The following is a 22,641-nucleotide window of genomic DNA, read 5'->3' on the forward strand; positions in this document are numbered from 1 at the left end:
TTTTTTAAATAGTTGATGCCTTTTGCAAGGCAGGTATTTGAACCATCACTGTTAGAGTTGCCTCCTGTAATGATGCGATCAGTGATTCCAAACCAACAAAGGGTACACACGAACAAAAAGATCGCAATTTTTGTTGATATAATTTTGGGTGAATGAACCATTTTTCGAATACAAATTAGTTGATTTAAATAATTGAATAAAGTTAAAAATTGGACAGACAATTCAAAACAATATGAACGAAAAAAAAGGTGCATTCGACACAACTTTTCAGATGATAAAGAATATTCAATGGTAAAATTGTGGGACGAAACCGACTAAGAACCGGAATTCGAGCCGGTGCCTGAGCTGAAGACAAAACAATAGAATAATCGTTCAAATGGAGTTTCCTCGATTGTGAGAAGAATGCTGAAATGAAATGCATAGTGTGCTCACATTCATTTATTTTGCGGGATTTTCAAATGGCAAGAGCATGTAAAAATGAGAGAAAAAACTGTCTATGATAAAATTAAGTTTCTTTCAGTTGAAGTTGATATAATCAATCAATTTAAGTGAGAAAAATTATTTATTCGAATATTTACTGGCATTGAAAAACATATTTTCTAAAGTATATCCAAAAACATTTTTGTAAATATTCACATATTTGAATCGAACATTTCAATTTAGCGTTGAGGCGTTTTAAGGTAAATTTACAGGTTCAACGCTGAAGTTCTAAATAGGTTTTGAGTAATGAGTTGTTAATTGTTTTCTTATGTTGCTATTTTGACCTCTCAACTAATCCACTCCTAATGACACTTTGTCTAGAACATTTTGAAAAGTCAACTGGCAAATATTAAATACACACAGTCTCCCTTAGTCTATGCACGTCGTTAGTATCTTATTCTATGCGATCTGCTTATATTTCCATTTGACAATTAAACATTCAAATAATATACATCAATCTATTGAGTGTGTGGAAATAAAATTGTTATCATTGAAATACACAAAACTAATTTAGCGTCAATTGATTTACAAATTCAATAAATTCATTGAGTGCAACAAACCATCATCGGTTTGTTTGTTTTCGTATTTTGCATCATTCTAGAAATTCTGCGAGTCTATCGAATCCACAACGAAATCTATTTATAACAATAGTAGTTTGTGCTTGATTCGAAACAACTGCTTGTTCTATTCATGGGAACACGATATCTTCCTGCAGGCGAAACGTTGAAAACGGTGATTTTCCATTGGTTTGCAAGTAATACAAGCCAAAAGGACGCTCTTCATTCTCAATGTCACCGCCCATCAGTGCTCGTTCTCCATGTCGTGAGCATCGTTCTTCATATATTTCGCCATAGGATGTGCATTTCGTTGCCCAAAATCGTGTTGCGCGTGATAAACTCTCAATGAATAAATCGTGAACACGGGAGTGCGAACAAATCTCACCAGCAACTAAAGAAAATGGAAATTATTTCATATTAAACCTTAAAGTTTTGAGTCAGAACTGATCTTACATGGAATGAAACTGCGGCACAAAGGTTGAACACATCCAAAATTTGGGTAAAAATCTGCAAAACAATATTGGAATTAACGCCAAAATAAACGGATTGTTCTAAATCTATAGTATCATTTGGATATGCATTACCTGCATGGCCGATGGGATGTTTAACACCCAAATAACCTCCACTCGTGTGAATCACTTGAACGTATTTAGCGTCTGTAGTAAGAATTTGAAAAAAGTTCAAAATTTTTAATGATTTTTCGTCGATTCCATTTCAAATATCTTTTTTTTTTTAATTTTAATTCTTGCGAAAAATGTGGCGGAATGAAAAATAGCCATTATAACGTAGAAAAAGTGAGAAACTTACCATCATAATGCAGCCTGCAGGTTTGATCTTTCAAATGAAACAGTGGCAACGCCGGATCAAGTGCAAAAATGATTGCCAATTTCCCGGATTTCAGATTCTTGCCAACAATTCCGCAAGTGTGAGCACCTAGAGGAAAATAGAACACAAAACATATTGGGCCATGCCACGAAAATTGCAGCCGGTTTGGATTCTTGAGAAAAGGTGTTATGACAATGATTGTGCTCTACGATTCAATTGTGCTGTGGACTTTTTAAATGATTTACCCAGCGAATGCCCGACGCATGTGAGATCGTCCAAATTCAATCCGATTGTGACCAGGTATTCAATGAATCGTGCTACGGCTTTGCCAACTTCTAAAATTCTATACCGTGCTTTGACATAGTTGATAGTTTGTGCCCCGTGCAGCCAATTGATAGCAATGAAATTGTAATCGTCTCGTTCCAAGTATGCTTTGGCGTATTTCTTCAATGTATCACGATCACTGTAGTATCCATGGATAAATATTCGAGTCGGTCGATTTGGATTCCAGTTCAGTCGGCAATTTGTAATACTAGTCAGCACTCTATTATCACCTTGACCTTCAACCACCAAATTTTCGTTTCGCAAAATACTCGTGTCGATTTGATGTAATGTCGTTGTTGTAGTTTCATTCGAAAATCGACAGTACATTTCGTAAGACACATGTTTTTTCGCATCGAATTCACCCGCTTTCACTGAAGCAACGACACTGACCAACAATAAGGATATTGATAAGAGGTTTTTGCACTGATTCAACAACATGGTGTGCGTTGTGCTGGTTTCGACGAAGTACTGACTATAACTAAAAACCGAATCGATATTTTGATCTTTTATAGTTGGAATATTCTTCTGTGATGCATCGAACCGAACATACACAGTGCGAACGGCTTGCATCGCACACTTGAATGTTATTAATTTAGTGATTGATACCCTTTTAATTTGTGATTATTTTTAATCAATATAGTGATATTGGCTGCTATAAATGCACTTATTTGACCTATCAATACATCAGCGATTGCAATTCATACTTGATTGTTACCGCGCAAAATCATCTTATGGTGGAAAAATAACGAATTAAGTGAACTAATGGAAATATGTATCTTTAAAACGTTTTTAATTTTTTCAGTTCTAAGCAATTGATATTTCAAGTCTTTGTATCCATTGAACTGTAGCTCTACTGTAGATGTAGGAAACAAAATTTGGAAAAATCCACCATTTAATAAGATGATCATAACCACAAGCTGCGTTTGGCAGCAATGATATCATGCGGAAGCTAAAAATAGAAACATGCATCTTCACAGTGAGCTGGATTTAAGTAATGCAGCTTAATTGCAAATGCTAAGGCTGGGTCAGGGTTTTTACCATTGATTTTCAATCGATTGGTTATTGTGAGTAATAATAATAGTACCAGCATACTCGGGAAACTTTTTTTCTGTCCACAGAAATCATTGATCAATTTAGTGAGAAATTTTTAAGAAATCTTGGTTAGATAGTAAGGTACATTTTGATGACATTTGTCGCTTAAATCATGAAAAAAACAAAAATACTAGAAGAAAGTGAAAGCAGAAGTAAATTTCGGTTTCAGCTGGAAAAAATTCGTTCATGTTCAAGTTCATTGAACAGATGACCTTGATCCGATACGAATCAAAATATCTGCGATGCAAAGATAAGCATTATCGCTTTCTGTTTATTTTTTTTTATTCCGAAATCGTCTGGTTTGAATTAATTCTACGTCACACACAAAACGCTCATCACATGATATAGTTTTGATGCAATTTATTTATAAGATGAACATCGTAAATGTAAACGCAATTCTTCCGCTGTATGCGCAATTTATTTCGTTTCATTTTTCACTGTCGGCAAATGGAATGAAATAATGAAGAAGGATTGTTTGTCATTTTAGACACACACAGAAAAACACAATGGAAATGATTGTATTGAGCTTCGATTATTTATTCTTCTTTATTGAATAATAAGGTAAGGTGCTACAATAAATATGTATATATTTCTATTGAATTGGTTCTCATTCAAGCCATTTGCTTATCTCTTTCTCTTGCTCTGTATTATTTCGACCATATGCAAATAGCGCAGCATCACCCGAACAAGGTATGTGCTGGCTTCAATATCGATGATGAGATGCTTTACTCCAGTTTACTTTTTATTTATCTATTTACCTAAATTATTTATCTCATAAACGATGCGACAAACAGATTATAATGTCTCGCGTGTGCTAAGTTCCATCTTTTGAAAAAAACGTCATTAATACGCTAAAACATAAATTTTCTTCTCTGCCTGTAATATTCTAAAAGTAATGCGTTTGAAGTTTAAAATCAATAACAAAAAAAAGAAATCACACACGCACACATCTAAGTCGAGTTTTCAGTCGAATCCGTTTCTAATGTAATGTTTGTGTCAACAACGTCTGCTACTGAAACTGAGATACAGTCATTGTTTGGCACACATTTTGCGATCAATTCAATCGATTTGTGATGGTCGACGTCATCATCGTTGTTGAACGTATTATGCTTCTCGTTGATCACCTCAAAATCGTTAGTCGATGAGACGAGATTTTGTACGATACAAAAACCGTCCGTTTTTTTCGATGAATCACATTCCATTGACGCTTCGGATTTATTGTCGGTCACATGCGAATTCGATTCGCTGGCCGTTGTTTGTGGCTTAAAGTCGGTGATGCTACTGCAATCGGTTTCCGTGCTGTCTGTGCTAACACGTGCGAAAAACAATTTTTTCAGCTTTTCACAAGCCTCATCACGTTTTTGTGTAGCAGATTTTTCGTCAACATCTTGTGTTGTGGGCTTGTTTTGACTGTCGCTATCAAAATCAACATCACTACAATCGAGATCACTGTTCAAGTCTGAATGGGCCGTCGCTTTGGCACACAGATTCGGTATGTCCATTGGGATTTCCATGGCGCTGGATGAGTTTGGCGACGGTGCAGCCGATAATGACGACGATTGACTTGATGATGAATTTGTATTCGCTGTGCACAGTTTGGATATATAAAATTTTGGCGTTGTTCGGCCTTCGGTTGAATCTGGGCTGGGGCACAACAATGGCGAACGACATGGTGAATGGCCGCGTGAACTGCTACATTTGAGAAATTAAACAAAAGAAATTTTAGTGATATTGATATAGTTGACAAAATTTGATAATTTGCTCCAATTTTGAAGAAAATAAGCCTTGTTCTAATGAGGATGTGTGTGTGGTACCTTTCAGTGAAGATCTTCTTGAATGGAGGTGGCGAATAGCTATTTGAGTAGTTGTCATCGAGTTCAAATTTGCGTTTGACTGGACCTAATGAGCTTGGTCGCATCGCAATCGGAGACATTGAACGTCTTGTTTGGAAGGTGCGGCGCGTTGGCGATGGAGACAATACATATGGGGGCAGTCGCAAGCCAGCTCGACTACTATGATTTGTTTTATAGATAAATAGATTCAATTACTTGTTGGTCAACGAAAAAACATGAAAAAGGATTAAATTTATCCATAAAATTATCAAGTTTGAACTTCGATTTTCTTTTCAGTTTGCAGAATTTAATTTTTACACATACTTCACTCAACCTTTAAGGATTTTCGGTGGACAAGTTAAACAGGAAAATTCAATGAAGTAAAAATTCAACGAAAAATGGAAGTAAATCAGTAAATAGAGTAAGAGCCAATGTCAAACCTTGTTGGAGAAGGACTAGAACAGCTAATGATGCCCGTTGGTAGGGTCACATGTAGCGGATTTGTTAAATCAGAGCTAGTATCACTTTTAAATGACCAGTGCTCTGCATCCAAAGTCAAATCTAAAGACAAAAACGTAAAATTAAATTAATTCCAAATAAAATATTCAATTGTTAAAAAGTTACTGTCAAAAAATAATATCAACAATTGATTTTCATTCACAATAATAATCGCATCTGTCAAATATACCTTCCCAGCTTTGACTGATTTGCAAAGCGGTGTGAACTTCGCGCTCGTGATTGACTTCTCGTCTGTTAACATCGGCACATTCTTCCTGTCGTATTTGTGAAACGCGTGGTGTCAATCGAGGCAATGGACCTGGATTTGTGGCCAATGGGCTGAATCCCGTCGAATATCGTCGTGCTCGTGGTGCGAATATATTGTACGTTGGTGTTGGTGACGCATCTCTGTGTGGAAGATGAGCGAAAAAAAAGATAGGTTAGTCTCAATGAATGTCAAATAACCTGAAATCCTCGATAAAATCCCGTAAATACCTCGAACGAGACGTGGTCGATGTAATATTCGGGCTATTCGCTAACGATGAATGCATGGTGTTGATGGTGAGTGTGCCAGTCGATGATACAGTGGCTTTGTTTGTGGGAGGTAGATTGATGATTGGTGTACTGTTGCAACGCTTCAAAGTGTTCGTTGGATCAAAATCCATGCTCTTGTGTTCGGCTGCAAAAAAAACAACAAGCAAACAAAACACACAATGACTATCATTTCAAAACCCACTTGCATCTGAATTTAGGTTGAGCGTGTGATTTACTTACTCATGTCATTCATTTTGCACGAAACGTTTGCCGTCCAGCGTCGATCACAATAAAATTTCGTCGCAATACTCAGCGATAGACATCAGTGCAATGGAGAAGATATGTGATAATTTCAAATGAATTCCAACAAATGGAACAATATTCAAAGCAAATTCGCGAAATATTTTTTGGTGTCACAAAAACAATACTCTTTCGGTTCAACAAGTTTAACACACGCAGAAATTCGTTGTGACGATGCCTACTTTGTTGCTCTCCTCCTTGTTCACAAAGATGAAATTTTACAATTCAATCAGAACAAATGGTATTCACGTTATTTTCGAAACTGGTTCGCAAAAATTGACGGAATAAAACACACAAAATGTGAATTTTTCTTTTTGATTCGGTTTTAATTTGGGCGATGAATTCGTGTAGACGAACAAAAAGGTATACACGAAAATCACTATATATATTTATTTTTTTTTCTCTTCTTCTTGTGTACTATATGCATTAAGCAATAGAAGACGATAAAAAGGTACAGATGAACAAACTTCAAATGTATTTTGGCTAACTGTCAAATGTATGTGGCGACTCAATTCGGTACGTACACTGCTCTCTGTGTGTCTTTTCGCATTTGTATGAGTGGTGCGTGGTATAATATTCTACGGAATCAATGCTTTGGGCACATATACACATGACATCAATTCAAAAACCGAGCAATTTTTCAAATTCATTTCGTCAAATCTTTGTCTATGGAATAAAATGGGAATTTTTTGGTGAAATCAATGGATGCTTTGCGGCTTTGAATGACTTTGGAATATTTTTCTTCAATTTTCGTATCAAATTTTGCGTAAAACCATCATAATATTAGCCAAAGAAACAATTTCATTGCTCACTTGCCCAAACGGTCGTTTGTTTACATTGTATTTTGGAATTGAATATTTGTAAAAAAGACCGTGAAATGGAGTGAAAAACCATTTCAATTCATATTTTCCAAAGAAAAAGCCTAGTTTTTGCAAAATTAAATCCACTTTCAATGATTAGACGGATTTTTTTCCAATAATTCAGGAGGAAGTTCATAAATTTCTAGTTTTCATTCCAATTCAACTTTCATGTCAATTTTTGATTCAAAAATTTTCAATCAAAATCAAAATAAATTGACAACATCGAAATAGATTCCATTTCCCTCAATTTTCTTTCTAACCTGGCAAATCGTAATTGCCAAATAGCCAATTCTTTTCCGCTGTTCATTTTCGTTCATTGTTGGAAATCCAACTTCAGAACGATGTGTTGTGTGAACTGTGCGCGTGCATCGATGTTCATAAAATGGTAAACATCGTTCTGATTCTGTGTGTCGATTGTGTTGGTGTGCGTTATTCGCGCGATGTAAATAATACAAAACACACAGTCTCGTAGTTTGTTTTTCTTCTGTCGTTTATCTGTGTGAGGCTCGCTGTCACATTGGCAACTGTCAAAAGAGCACGACAAATGTTTCGTAAAACCAGCCGGTGTGTCAGTGCTGCCACACAACGAATCGAATAAAAATCGCGTAGTGCTATTGAAACTTCAGACGTCTACGAAACATCACACACAAATACATACACCGAATGAGACTGATTTGACTTTCAAAACTTCGAATAAATAACATTAACAAAAAATGGCTGCCCGCGTGTAATACTTTTTTTTTTGTTATAAATGTCCAACAAGTATCCGAAATTATATTTCGTGATTCGCTTATTAAATACGTCTAATTCGTTTCTATTGTTTCAATTGTTTGACAAATCGAATTGTTGCAAGTGTTGTGTTTGACAGTGGCCGCCAGAACCATAATTTTGTGTATGTGTGGGCTGAGAAACGATTTAGCAAAAACACAAAAAAAAATTTTTCGTTCTGTTCGAGGTGTTTGGATTCATGTCTCTTGTGTGTTGAATCTATGAATAAAATTGCAATTGATTGGTTTATTTTTTTTTTATTGTTTGAATAAAAACGTTTAAAAGGCAGAGTCTAAATGAAGATGCTGCCCGATAGCGATGAAGTCAATTTATCGCCAGCCGAACTTCAAATCTTATCGGAGCTTGACAGGTCGGTAGCATTCAATTTAAGATTTCTCAAACAATTCCCACGCTTGAGTTTGTCTGATAAACTGTTTGTTTTGGCCTTTTTTTGCAGCCGCCAATTTGGTTTTCTCCGGCTCAACAATTTGGAACATCGTAAAAAGAAGGCGGTTGTTGTCAAGGTAATTTCAGCATTTTTCCAATAAAAAAAATGAAATGGTAAAATTTTTCGGTATTTTTTAGGCAATCAAATACTTGGAACGTATGCTGATTCAAGCCTACTGTCAACAGGAGCGTGAAAAACGGTGTACAATCACGGCAAACACCGCAAAATCCAATTCCAATGATAAGAACGAATCAAATATGGAGCAAATGGACACAAATGAATCAACCGACCGTAATGACGGTGCTAAAACACCGAAAGTCGAACCAAATGCATCACCAAAGACAAATTGTTCCACAAATGATGTGGAAATGGTTGACGCCACAGATCTGGTTCCAACCATCAAACAAGAGCCAGAAGATGAGGTGACTAGCATCGAAACCGATCCATTGGCTGAAACTAATACCGATGAAAACACAAGTAAAACTGATGAAAATAGTGATGCACAACCGGATAAGCAAGTGGTGAAAACAGAAGCCGATGTAAATGGCAATGTTGACGGGAATGACAGCAATAAAGAGAGCAACAAGGAAAGTCAAAGTGATTCGAACGATGAACCGGTTAAAATTGAGGAATCAAACACCGATAAAGACGATCCATATTCGAAGGGTATCAACATCGATCCACGGACATACTGTAAACTAGGACATTTTCACTTGCTGCTCGAAGACTATGCAAAAGGTAAAATGCTATCTATTTGAATCGAGGGACGTCTTGCAATTATTTTTAAATATTTTTATTTTTGATTTATTTATAAATTCCAAATCCATATTATTGCATTTAATTGGTGGAAAATGTATTGTTCGTGAACATAAGTAACTGATTAAAATTCTATTTTCAGCTATGTCGGCATATCAAAAGTTCTTCGGTTTGGAAAAGGAGCATTGGCGGGATACAGCATTTATGTTTGGACTTGGCATGGTATACTATCATTTCAACGCGTATCGATGGTAAGAAAATATGCAAATCCCCTAACTGCTTTATTTCTTGTTGCACTGAAAGCACGGTCGAAAAAGAATCAAGGTCGATGGCAACTTTAATAAAATCCGTGACGTAGTCGAAGTTATAAATGAGGCAATTTTACGAATGAAAGATTATGTTTCAAGTGAACAGGAAAACAAAATTTGGCCAAATCTCTTTTTTGATTGGAAAATCTCATCTTCGGTGAGATTAGCATGTTTTGAGTATGCACTTGAGAAGTTCGTAGGTCGTAAACAATAAATCTCGTGATAAATTCATCCACATGCCGGTGTAGCATGCGTACATCCAATCCAATTGAGTAAATGAGAAATAACGTGCAAATATTCGAAGGATAAAAGGGCATTCGATTGCCGATTCAAACGATAGCATTTACAGAAATTCCCCTATTTTACTCACGTTCAACTTCCCCTCCGTTCGATAGAGTCTCATATGCCAAGCAAAGATGTTGCTTGACACTCACTTCACAATACACACATTCACACACACTCACACTCACACTCTAGCGCTCTTACACATGCATGTGATGAGCTCACGAAAAAAAGACTGTTTTCATTCGTAAATCAACGTGATATGTGTATGTGTAAAATGTGTCCATTTTCAACGGGGGCAAGAGAGCTAGCGCGTTCGGCGCACGGCAACACATATGCGACGAGAATAATGAATGTTCAGTTGGCGTTGAGCGATCAGCCATTACGTACCGTTTCATTTTTTGGGTTGTTTTCGTTCGGTTCCGTTGAAAGTTTTTTTTTGTATACAAAGAAAATAGACGAGAAAAGCAAAAACACACACACGAATTCATCTATTGTTGAAACGGGTCGATATAATAGAGTGTATATATATATAGCATTGCACACCCATGAATTGCAAATAGATTCAAATGTGGAAAAGTGAATTAAAATGTAGACATTGGCGCGTCGCGCATCAACAACACACAAACGATTAAAGAAGAGAAAGAAAGAAATAAAATAACAGACAAGACCACAATCATAATCAACGAAAAAAAAAAATTATCAACAAATGAGTGTTATTTGTTTTGGATAGGAGACAGAAAATAAAATAAAACACCTATTTGGACGAGGACATTAAACGAGAATAAAGACTGTTTTGAAAAAGTCACTGCCTCTCTCTGTTGTGTCAGACAGAAAGAAACTTTTTCGAACAAATATCATACAGATATTTTTCATTCGTATTTTATTTCGGTGTTGTGCGAACTGTGTGTGTGCGTGTGTTCTTTTTTATCATGTGATTTATTTATTCATCGCTTCATCATTACACTTCCAGTAATTCGACGTCATTATTCAGATTCCCATGACAATTAAAACTGTGTCAACTTTAAAAGCAATTTTTCTATGCCATTGAAAGTTCAGCAAGTGAAATAGAGACACAAACTCCACAGAGTGTAGTTAGTGAATGTGTGCGAATATTTAATTTCAATTGAGAATTAAACACAAAAACTCTCTATCAATGACTGTCTACAAGACTATAAATAATTCACCAGGCCCATTCACAGTCAGTCAGGCTTCTTTGCATGATTTGACTCGATGAAATTTCCAACACAAAACTAGAAAGCTTTTGCCGTATTGTTTTTCCATGGGTGTCGGTGTGTTTGGCGTTGAGCGAAAAGTTGAAGCCGCACTCAATAAAAGTAATTAAAATGAAAATCTCATGCATACAAAACAGAGAAAACTATTATAAACGGTAAAAAAAACAACGCAGCAGCAGTAACAGCAGCAGCAAAAAAAAAAACAAAGCGTCAGCAACGAACTACAACAAAAAAAAGTGCAGAGAAAATAGTTTAACAGTAACTTGTAAATATTCAACAGAACAGTTTAGCATGTGATTCATTTGGAATTCGAAAAAAAAAACATTGTTTCCTCATCGTAATAAGCATATTTGATTGGTGTATGATTTTATTTTTGAACAATATTACTCACCGGATACTTAAAAAATCGAAATTCCCCGTACTGTGTTCATTCATTGCTTCTTTTTTTTTTGGAAAAGACAACCATCGAGTGGTGAATTATTCAGCAAAAATATAAAAAAAAGAGAGACCAGTTGCAAATGAAGCAATAATTTGTGTTCACAAACGTCAAATTTTTATACTAGCCACAAAACGAAATATCATTGTGTTCATCTGAAAGTGAGATTGTTTTTAACCGATTTTTATACAAAGTGAATTTGAAACAAAAAAAAAAACTTTTGCACAAAAAAAGAAGAAAAAAAATTCAATAAAACAACAGAAACCAAATAGTGATCGAAAGGCCGTTAAAAAACGTTGAGCATTTGAAGGTAATAAAAGGGGTTCATTCAGACGTTAGTATTATTTTGCCCTAGTCTCTATTGTTTGCTCACCATTTCTTTTTATCACGATTCGTAATTTATGCGAACGACACACACTCGAATGACATTCGAACAAGCATACAGGATGAATGGATGCTATTATATGTATGCATACAAATATATAAATAGAATTTGTAATCGACGAACGCGACACAAAGTAAATAAAATAAGGAATCATTTGCACATATTGAGCAGCAGCAGCAGCAACAGCAGCAGCAGCAGCAAAAAAACGACAACAACCAAATTTATTACCACAAACAATCGAACGCCAGAGTTGCAAATAAACATGTATTTACTAATAAATGCATTTAAAACGAGCCACTGCTCAATTGTTATGTTTTGAGATGAGTCCGAAATTAAGCACATAACCGAAAAAAATTGAGCACACGGAAATCAAATGTTTCATTCAATTTATTCGTTTCATTGAATGAAATGAAGAGTGTGAGTGTGAGAGTTAAACGGGTGCCAAAAACCATAGTCAGTATATAGGCTAGATTAGCTATGCTACGATTTATTTGGTCTCTTTGGTTGCCCTCTTCCTCTACTGCTGCTGCTGCTGCCTCTTCTTTTTTCACATTTTCTTTCCATTGCACACAAACACAGGCGCACATTTCGCTCATCTATTGAGTGAACGTTTGATTGGATTGGATGGAACGACGAACCTCTTTTTTGTCGGTCGCTATAATGGAAGACTCACACTCAAGAGAGCGAGCGAGCGGACGGGTGCGCGGTGTGTACGTGAAAACATGAGATTGTGTTGGAAAACACTATTCCATTGATATGCTCTCCTATAAGCCCGTTGTTAATGTGTGCGTTCTATGTGTGTATCTAATGATATTCTGTGTTGAAATCGACCCAGAGGAAGTACCAAACTCTCAAACAATTCTTTCCTGTTCGTTTTCTTTCACCGAAAAAGAAATGCCAAGACAACCGTTTCTATTTCCGTGAGTGAAATTTCAGCACCCAAAAAACACACGAGCAACGACAACAAAAAAAACCCATTCCAAGACATTCTCGACAGCATTTTACCGTCGTTGTTTTACGCTTACGTGACACTCATATAGACATCGGTGTGCCGGATGATTTATGTTCAAATGTACTAGCGGGTTTTTCGCAACCAGCATCTAAATACACGTCAATTCCAGAGACGTGTTATGTGTGAGTGGAGTGTGTTGCGAATTTTATTGGATTTTCTGCAGTAAATTCACCTTTCTAGCATGAGAGAGAGAGAGAGAGAGAGAATGACTTACGGTACTTGAAGCCAGTGCACATTTTACTATCTACGATATAATATACGAAAAGAACAGAAACACAACAAAATGTAGCTCTGTTTTTGCCGCATCACATGCACGGCGCATGCAGCCAATTTTATCGAGACTCCCATCACCGGGGCCAAAGCGACAGATGGGCAAATGCGTTGTCTTCTCGCACTCGATTTGCCGTTTTGTATGTATATCTGGATTGAGTTTTCAAACAATAAGAACCTTATGCGCGCGCGAGAGAGAGAGAGAGATAGAGAGAGAGAGAGAGCGATTCCTATCACAAAGCTCGAATAGTCGAGTAGTCGCAGACTGTGTGTGTGCGTTCATTTTTTTTTATTCAAGTAAAACTTTCTTTCTCATTCACAGTACACCATTGATTCCTAATTCGATTCGTGTTTCATGCGATAAATAATTGTTATTTGGATTATTTTGCGGGCTGAAAACCGCAAATTACAGTTTTTCCGTTCGGTTATTTAATATAATACGGCAGAAATCGACACAAACACGGCCAGAGATAGAGAATTTTCAATGCGATGAAAAAAGAAATATATTTCATTCTCTCTCACAATTGCAAAGAGTTAATTGCGACCAGCAGCTAGTATTCTCTACCTTGCCACAGTCAGTATATAATTGATCGGGCAGGTAAACGGTCGGAACCACGACCAAACCACCGATGATAACGAATCGACAGATAAATACACACAAAAAATGTGTAACGTTGGCCGGTGCAGTAGGCTCATTTTCGCCGCTTGTCTCATTTCAATGGATCACAACCGCACCAAACAAACTAGACATGCAACAATCAAGAACATATAACGAGAGAAAAAAAGAACACATAGCCAAAGAAGAGGAACAACAACATCAAGTCTACTCGAACTCGAACCCAACACGAACATCTTATACGCGGCCTGTGCTGCAAACGAAATGAAATGAAAAGAAAGTATCAAGAGATGGGTTGAGGTTTTTGAATTTGTGCATTCTACACAATGCATTGCATGTGCAACACTTGCTTTTTTGCGCAAACCACCAAGGGAAACCGAACAAACAGCACACAGGTTTTGACCATGAAAATAGTTCATCCATCGGTGAAATGCGTCAGAACAGTCAAATAGAGATAGACCATTCCACAAAAAAGTGCTTTTTTTTGGAAAATAAATGTAGTTAAATTCAAATTCGTCGAATTCGAAAAGGTCGAGCTATGACCTCAGAAAATTGTTTATTAAAAAGAACGAATCAAAATTGTTCGCACCAATAAAGCATTCCAGAATTTTATCGATCCCGAAGCATTTCGTTCGCAAGCAGCCCAACACACACGTGTGTGGAAAAGGTAGACGAAAAAAAAAAAACAAAATGAAAACTCGCACACATCGAAACAATGAAAAGAACATTCACGTGCTTACCGTGTATCGGTGTGGTGTGGTGTGTATGTTTTCGTTTTACGTTTGTCTCGTTTTGTAAGTTTCTTATGTTCTTTAGCTGCGATTTATTTTGTGTTATATTTCGGTCAGTGCCGAGTCGTTGTCTATTGATGTTGTATTGAGTTGTGTTGCATTGGACTGGATTGGCCATGCTTTTGGATTTTACTACACAGCATGCGAACAGGAGAGAAAGAGGCAAAGCAAAAGAAACTCACAGCGATATATAATTCAAAGCGTTGCGCACATATATTTGTGTTGAAATGTATTTTAATTCCGTTTGTATCATCTGCTAAATGCTCGGTGTATTTATGGGATAACCAATGTGAAAAAAACACATTCTTTTATGTATATATATCGTCTTGATGATCATCATCGTCGTCGTCGTCGTCTTCGTCATCGTTGCTTGCGTTTTTTATTCTTGTGTCGCGCTCGTTGTATGTTTGGTTCGAGTCAGTGCCTCAAGTTCAATCAACTCTTCTTCAGATCACGATGTACGGTTAGTCACACACACCATACACTCGATTCTTCAACAATAACAATAATGCTAACAATTTTCTCTCACTCGCTCACTCACTCTCAGTTCGACATGAGCGCATGAAATACAGCCAAAGAAAATAAAAACACACGCTGACTAAATTACCAGCAATGAGAAACGAAGAAGCGAAATAACAATAACGTGACAGATTGAATAAAAACAAGTATTCCAAACAGAAAACAGCCTCCCAAGTTAATAATTGCTTAGGAAAACACTTCATTTTTATTTCGCTCTGGTTGTTGTTTTTTTTTTTTTGCGTTGCTTCCTATGTGTTTGGCGCGTCCGAAATTTATTTGTATGGTTTAAAGTAGCCACGCTGCTCAATGGAATAATAATAACGGCGTTAAGATCAAACGACCACGGCTTATGAAACGGATTTTGTTATTGTTGCGCTCAACGCTTGCCATTTGTAAAATTTACATGGAGAGTACTTCACTCACTCACTCATTCGCTCTCACACGATACGCATCGAGCATTTTAAATGAATGAATCAATGAATTTCGCAGAAACACTCACCGGCCCAAGAACAAAAGTGCTATCGATTTATGAATCAAGCATTTACAACACTCAAAACGGTGGGCGATAATCCGTATTCACGCAATTTTAACCACCATTTGTTTTTTTTCTTCGCTGTTTCTTATTTTGCGGAAGGCATTTGCCCACCTCAATATCCGCTTGTGAGTAGAATCAACAACACCAGATAAAAAAAGAACAATCAGAATGAATGTTACACAACAAGTTTGACATAGCTTCTTGGAAGTGATCTATGATTAGAACAATGTTCATTGTATGTGCGTCGTTGTGTCGACAAACATAGATATGACACTTTATGATGGCACTTTTTCTACTCGAACCGCTTCGAAGAAATCAGTTGTTAATGATGGCAATGGAATTAGGAGAAACACCGGAGATTGTATCAGTTTTACCTGGCAAAACTGGTCAATGGATTTTGCACTAACTACTAAACTTCCACGAAGTTTGAAAAGATTTCTTTTCTTTTGCTCTCTCTCTCTCTCTCTCTCTCTCTCTCTCCCTCACTCTCACTCTATTTTTACTACACTTATTTGGTGCGTACAAAGTCAATTAGAACTTTTCTACAGCTCCCAATTGACACTGTTTCGAAGTGAGACGAAAAACGCGGTCACCGCTCAACTTCTCGTACAAAGCAATGACAACGTTCACAACCAATAAACAATATTACACTAAATAAGCGTTTATGTTTTTATGTGTTTTGAGAAAGCTGAACCGAAAACTACTCTGTATTATGGTGAAATTGTAATCTCAACTCTACTGCTTAGTCATAAGGTAGATATGGGAGGGAAAAAATGACAAGGAAGCAGTAAATGTCATAAAATTCAAATGTTTATTTGTTTCCCCCGGAGAACGAGAAATAGAGACAGAGAGAGAAGTACATTGTGCATGGGAATGCAAGGAAGTGTTTATTGATGTTGATAAGAAGTTCCTCAGCAGACACTTCTGAAAATACATCGTAAATTATGTGAAAAAAAAATGAAGGGAAAACACATTTCAACTGAAAAAATGACGACCCAACATAAACAAAGAGTCAACATAGACAGATGGAATGTTTTATACAACAATCGTTACCTTAAACTCTTTGTCCTACGTCGAAACATATGACCGAAAAAATCTGTAAACAACGTTCTGAATCAAGTTTTGCGACTGAATATTTTCGATGCAATGGGTCATTTTTCAAAAATGCATCATGGTAATAGTTTATTATTTCGATGGAAACAGACTCAATATATAAACGTTGACAATTTATCGCCAGCTAACGAATTTTACACGGAACAGCGTTCCGTAAATTAAAACATTGTTTATCGATAGTAAAATGAAAGCTAATGAATGAATCAGTGGTGATGGAATGCTGATTCGGTTTTGTAGAGATGAATAGATGAAATATCTGTGAAATTTGGTGCTAATAACGAAAATTAGCAAAGTATCCAGACGAAGTGCGCTGTTTCCAAGTGGACGAAACCGAGTGATTGGGCAATTTTGCGGTCAGATGAATCGACTGAAAAAAAAAAAAATTACCAAGCAAAAAAAAAGGTACAGTTGTTCATTCCAAATTGGCAATGGAATTAAAGACAATTTCGTCGTTATTTCCAACGTGAAACGAGAGTCGAATGAAAGAAGAAAAAACTGATCGAGTCGAAAAAAAACGACAGACAAAGAAACTAACGAAAATAAAAGAGTAATGACAGTACATACAGAGAGAAAAAAAAAAGAGAAAATCAAAATGAAGAAAAGCTCAAAACATAGAGAAAACCGACTGTTTTTTTTTGAGATAGCCATTTTAATGCGGCTGAGACTCACGTAGGCAATGCTCAAGCTCATAGCGACTATCGTTTGTCGTATTCACGAAAACACAACAAAAAAAATTCGTTCTGTATACCGTATTCTTGCCATACATGGATGAGGTTGTGTGTTTTTTCCTCTCTCGCTCTCTCTCTCTCTCTCTCTCTCTCTCTATATATATATATATATTGTTTCGTTGGTTTAGTTCGGTTCGTGTGTGTCTCGTTGTTGCTGCTGCTACAACACACTGTATTACAACCAAGAGCACACATTAGATGTAGTTCGACGCATTCAAATAGCATAGAGAGTATGTTGTCGATGTTGTTGGTGAAACAGAGTGCTCGTTTGTGTTCATACATACAATATATTCGTCGTGATTTGATTCTGTTTCCTTTCTCTTGTTCGTTCTGCCATCGCTCGGTTCAATGTGCATACATTTGATTGCTGTGTGTTGTTTTTTTTTGCATCTACAAATGCACAACGACAGCACACAGCAGCATACAGCAGCAGCCTCAGCAGCAAATGTTTGTAGTCATCGTTAGCCACCGCATCAGACTACATAGAACCAGAGAGAATTACATTCTTTGTCGTTGATTTGTTATTGCTCTTTTTTTCTCAATTTATTCACCAAACAGTTTATTCTAGCGTCAATGATTTTACGCTTTCTGTCACACCTTTTACTCCACAATGCGCCGCGCGCTGAGCATAAACAATCTCTCACTCGCTCACAGTATCCAGTCCATAGTTAATTAATGTTGATGTAATGAACAGGAATGCGATGCAAGTGCCGACGATGACAAGAAGAAGCACATGAGAATATGAAAAAAAAAGAAAGAAGAAAACAGCGTGCGCATATACACATACTCACACTGCCACAACAACCGCAAAATTCTTTTTACCGTATTTCCGCATATGAAAGTAGCAAATTCTGAAGCAATTTCTCGTATGAAAAGGGAGAGCGAGCGACACTTTTATCAACAGTTTGTTGCGATAATAATCACATACTCACACGGTGTGTCCCACTTTATGTATTGAAATACGAAATGCATCACAATTTTCACGAAATGCAATACTCGAACGTATTTATCGCTCATTTATTTTAATAACCCCCTTTAATGCATCCCTGCTTCCGCGCTGCGTGATTTCCATATTCATTTTGAACGAGAAAAAAAATGCGCCTTATGAAAGAGGTTTAAATGTCCCCATAAACTACATATGATCCGATATATTCACAAACGCAACGAAATGAAAAGAAAAGAAATTATGGACACAAAAAAGTGTATGTTTTATTTACGGTGACAAATTTCACATGATATTTAATTAAATATGCAAATTGTAGAGCATAGACCATAAAATAGAGTAATCAAAAACTTCATACTGCATGCATAAAATTTGCATTCGTTTTTTCTTCTTCTTCCTCTATGCAAAACATGCAAATAGTGTGCGCGCGATAGTAATCTTTTCGGTGGTTAGAGGTTCAGTGTGAATGCCAAAATTGATTTCATGACAAAGTGCTTGAAACAAATGGTTCAAGTGAAAATCGAATTGGCACCGACATGAATGGCAGCCAGTTAACGATTTCAAGTTGGGACAGTCGTCATCGTCGAAAAGAGAATTGAAATTCGCTGCCAAAATTTATAACAACAAACCATAAATCATACCATGGATTCGATGTGAACTCGACTGTATGGTACTCGCATTTACTCCAAGAATTAGTATCAAGAGTGAAAGAGAGAGAGAGAGAAAAAAAGACTCATTTCCATTGTAAGTCAACTGTACATAGAGCATGAGCACATACACATGCTCGTGGTGCCAAACGAATGAAAAAGAGAATACAAAATATTTTCTTTCCTATCGTTTCGGATGTACTATCGTACAAAATAACAACGACGACAACAGCAACCACAACAGCAGCACACATAGCACGGGGGCCCCGTATTATTGCTGCTGCTGCAGCAGCAGCAGCAGCGTAGATTCGCATTCACGTTGCCTGTGTCGACCGAATATACAACACGGGCATTGCCCTCAATAACTACCAATACACATGTATGCCACGTTTCTATAGCACACGAGATATAGTTTCGTTCACGCGATAGACTAACACAGAGCGCGGCACGGCAACCAAAGCGGATGGCTACGGGCTACAAATATATTTGAACGATTTGAACAATGCAAGGCTGGCATATAGGCAGCGATTTTATGTGTACGAAAGCAGCAGCAGTAGTATAGAGCTCACAAATTGTAAACACAAGTCGATTCGATTTTTGAATTCTTGCTTTTGCTTGCAGTCGTCATCACATGCGTCTCTCTCTGCGTACTCCCAGCACCATCGCTCCCTCTCTCTCTCTCTCTCTCTCTCTCTCTCTCTCTCTCTCTTTCCTCACGGACGTGTGTGTGTGTGTGTGTTTGTCTGTGTATGTGTGCGCTTAAGTGAGTGAGTGAGAGACGGTCTCTTTTTTTTTGGTTCAGGCTCTCTTTCGATTCAGTTTAAGGCTTGTTGTTATATTTTTAGTCGATAAATGGCACTTTGTGTGGCGTATATGAAAACGTAACCGAGTGTGTGCATCGTCGAATTCTTTTGTGCTGTACTGAGATGGCGGATCGACGACGACGACGATAGTTCGGAATGAATGCGATATGTGAGCATGCGCTTTTACACATTTCGTGGTGTGTACGTGACGAGTGAATGTCTATCCCAAATAAATTCTTCTTCTTTTTTTCGCTCCGCTCTTCACATTTTGAACCAAACGCTGCTGCTGCCTCTGATAAAATACAAACCTCAGCATCGAATTCACATATATACTATCGAACATTCACATTTTCACCGTCGCTCTCTTCTATGTATTCATTTATTTTGAGAAGCTGGTGGTTTGGCCTGTTTTTTTTTTTTGGTTTCGGATTTTTTTTTCGCCTTTTGTCTTCTTGTGTGTGGCACCACAGCAACGGAGCAGCCGAGAGAATGAAAAGAGCATTTTTATAAAAATATATATCGATGGTGAACAAATCAACCGGGGCAACATAGAAACAAAATGCTACACTGCCGATGCAAATGAGAGATAAATGATGTTAAGACGATTTTTTCGATTCAAAATGCCATGCAGTTTTTTTTTTCGTTCGGTCCCAACGTGTATGCTTTGTTCGGATCGAGCTGCTGCTCATTAAATCGTCGTGTCGATTATCAATTTCGACTGGCATTGTTATCCTTCACATATAATGAATACTTTGTCGATGTTTTGTTGTTTTGTTATTTTGTAGCCCACCAGAAAAGCTAACATCATGGCTTAAATTAGCATAGAACGATTGTTAAGTTTACGAAGACCACTTAAAATTGTGTTCTCGAAATGAACGGGTTTTTTTTTCGTTCTGAAAATGACGACGAGCAGCAAGCAAAACAAAAATGCTCCTCGAAATGACCAGAGAGAATTTGACACCCTAATTTTCACACGATCAAACTAAAACGGGCGATGAAAAAAAACGAATTTGTGCACATTCAGTTAGGTCTCTAATCATCGTTCTCGTCCAGAATCCAGACAGTCGTCTTTGTACCAGATTCTAAGCTAAAAAAAACTTTCGATTTTCCTCTCCTCTATTGAAGTCATAATGACTCGAGAATTGCTCTGACGACATGAAACCATTTATATATCGAGGCCAAAGGTTCCTTTTATGCCAAACCGAACGATTCATTTGTCTAACGTGTATGTGCGATATTTAATCATACTTCTTTTCAAATCGACGAAATTGTAGACGTTCTCAGACTAGAATTTGATATATCGCACAGGTTTATGTAAACTTCATTTTTTTTTTCGCTCGTCATTCAGCCGTATATGACGTTGTTTTTCGTTTTGTTTCTTCATTCAGTTGTGTTGCCCGACGAAAAAAAAAAATACTGAGCGAGTCTCAAACGGAGAACCGGAGTCACACACGAAAAAATAAATCGTCGCAAATGAAGTGTATTGTATATGTGGTGTTTGTGTGTATGAAAGAGTGAAAGATCTGTTGAGTCTGTTGCGACGATGGTTGTGTGTTTGTTTTTTTTTTCATTATTCTCTCGATTGTTTTCTCGTCGATGACGGTTTGCCGCACCGTCATATCACATTTGTTTCTCACATACACATTCAGTGGCATTGTCGAGACGACGACGACGACAACAACAACGACGATTTCTTTTGGTTTCCATATTGAATTAACGTGTAAATTGTCATTTTCGTATGTTTTTTGTTGTTGTTGTTTTTCATATTCGGGACAATGATCTATTGGCCGGTTGATTCACATCATGTAACATTCGTCATTGGTTGCTTAACGCTATATGGCTTTATATCAATTTGATTGCGACCCATTTTCAAGTTACATACAATAGTAACATGTAGTGTGAATAAAAACTAACAACCTTTCGAAACCCTTTAAAATTGTGCGGAAAAACAGACGAGACGTTGTTTCTATGCCAGCTGTAAATTGTTCAAATTCATTGCAATTCCAAGTGTTAAATAATAACTCATCATTTGGAACGACTTAATTCTCATTAGAATGAAATTCCAATTAAAGAGAGTCGAACAACGGGTTCTTTTCTTTTTAAAACGTTTCATGTTTCCGTTTGTAGGAAATGGCATACGGGATTAAAATAATTTTTTATTTAAAAAAAAAGCGGCTTTTCACTTTCACACATCGCCAAATCCCTCATTGCCCACATGGGAATGGTCGCGCGCGAATTAATTTATGCAAATGCATATAATTGTAAATGCAGTCAATAACTTTTCGCTAGCACGCAATTAAATTCTTCCCCTTCGCAAATACTCGCGTGACTGTGAGTGTGAGTGTGTATATGTTTTATTTCAAGTTCGCAATGCTCTGACCACAATCATATCAAATCGTATATCTCGTTTCAGTTTGATTGATGTCTGCGAACATAACGCTGAGACAGAGAGACAGAAAAAAAAACGCGTATCATATAGACAGCAGGCACACACAACTGAAAACGGTATATACAAATATGATGAAGAGTGAATACTTGAAAAATTCAATTTCAATCTCGTTTTTGTTAATAAAACTGATTTTTGATTAACCCTTCTTGAAATGCCGCACTGGTCGAACGGTACATGAGTGGCTTCGAATCACAGTCAACAGATATATATATGTATATTTATATGATATGACGAACGGCGACCGATGAAATGAAAAAGGGAATGAGAAGCGAAAAGCACACAAGAGAAACGAACA

At 37.0% G+C, this 22,641-nt stretch overlaps 3 protein-coding genes across 4 annotated transcripts in view; 1 reads left to right on the top strand and 2 right to left on the bottom strand.

The window, feature by feature from the left end:
* Positions 1-543: 543 nt before the first annotated feature.
* Positions 544-2,647, bottom strand: LOC129566017 (lipase member I-like). The gene is made up of 5 exons (XM_055441505.1): positions 2,108-2,647; positions 1,845-1,970; positions 1,622-1,693; positions 1,491-1,544; positions 544-1,428 (listed from the first exon to the last, which is right to left on the bottom strand). Exons 1-5 carry the CDS (start codon positions 2,622-2,624, stop codon positions 1,169-1,171), a joined length of 1,029 nt encoding a protein of 342 aa, XP_055297480.1. The 5' UTR covers positions 2,625-2,647; the 3' UTR covers positions 544-1,168.
* A 1,144-nt stretch (positions 2,648-3,791) lies between these two features.
* On the bottom strand, positions 3,792-6,975 carry LOC129566016 (uncharacterized). 2 transcript variants are annotated; one of them, XM_055441503.1, is made up of 6 exons: positions 6,383-6,975; positions 6,104-6,287; positions 5,799-6,016; positions 5,551-5,671; positions 5,093-5,290; positions 3,792-4,970 (listed from the first exon to the last, which is right to left on the bottom strand). In XM_055441503.1, exons 1-6 carry the CDS (start codon positions 6,393-6,395, stop codon positions 4,229-4,231), a joined length of 1,476 nt encoding a protein of 491 aa, XP_055297478.1. In that variant the 5' UTR covers positions 6,396-6,975; the 3' UTR covers positions 3,792-4,228. The 2 variants fall into 2 exon arrangements, with proteins under 2 accessions (XP_055297478.1, XP_055297479.1); XM_055441504.1 differs by having other exon boundaries at positions 5,093-5,287; positions 6,383-6,973.
* A 74-nt stretch (positions 6,976-7,049) lies between these two features.
* Positions 7,050-22,641, top strand: part of LOC129566014 (lysine-specific demethylase 6A) — a 29,090-nt gene continuing 13,498 nt past the window's right edge. The window contains exons 1-4 of the mRNA XM_055441500.1: positions 7,050-8,440; positions 8,528-8,594; positions 8,656-9,256; positions 9,417-9,525. Of these exons, the coding sequence (XP_055297475.1) occupies positions 8,367-8,440; positions 8,528-8,594; positions 8,656-9,256; positions 9,417-9,525 (851 nt within the window). The 5' untranslated portion in view covers positions 7,050-8,366. The remainder of the gene's footprint in view (positions 8,441-8,527; positions 8,595-8,655; positions 9,257-9,416; positions 9,526-22,641) is intronic.

The sequence above is a fragment of the Sitodiplosis mosellana genome, unplaced genomic scaffold (assembly GCF_009176505.1).
Source record: "Sitodiplosis mosellana isolate CC-2019 unplaced genomic scaffold, AAFC_SMos_1.0 Smas_scaffold_3, whole genome shotgun sequence".
NCBI lineage: Eukaryota > Metazoa > Arthropoda > Insecta > Diptera > Cecidomyiidae > Sitodiplosis > Sitodiplosis mosellana.

What these genes read in the sequence shown, in the direction of transcription:
- LOC129566017 (XM_055441505.1), bottom strand. Translation starts at nt 2,624, where the DNA reads ATGTTGTTGAATCAGTGCAAAAACCTCTTATCAATATCCTTATTGTTG. An exon ending in ATGCGTCGGGCATTCGCTGG is followed by an intron (nt 1,971 to 2,107) that starts GTAAATCATTTA and finishes ATTTTCCTCTAG; the next exon opens with GTGCTCACACTTGCGGAATT. An exon ending in CTGCAGGCTGCATTATGATG is followed by an intron (nt 1,694 to 1,844) that starts GTAAGTTTCTCA and finishes TTCTTACTACAG; the next exon opens with ACGCTAAATACGTTCAAGTG.
- LOC129566016 (XM_055441503.1), bottom strand. An exon ending in AATCAGTCAAAGCTGGGAAG is followed by an intron (nt 5,672 to 5,798) that starts GTATATTTGACA and finishes TTTTGTCTTTAG; the next exon opens with ATTTGACTTTGGATGCAGAG. An exon ending in AAGAAGATCTTCACTGAAAG is followed by an intron (nt 4,971 to 5,092) that starts GTACCACACACA and finishes TCTCAAATGTAG; the next exon opens with CAGTTCACGCGGCCATTCAC.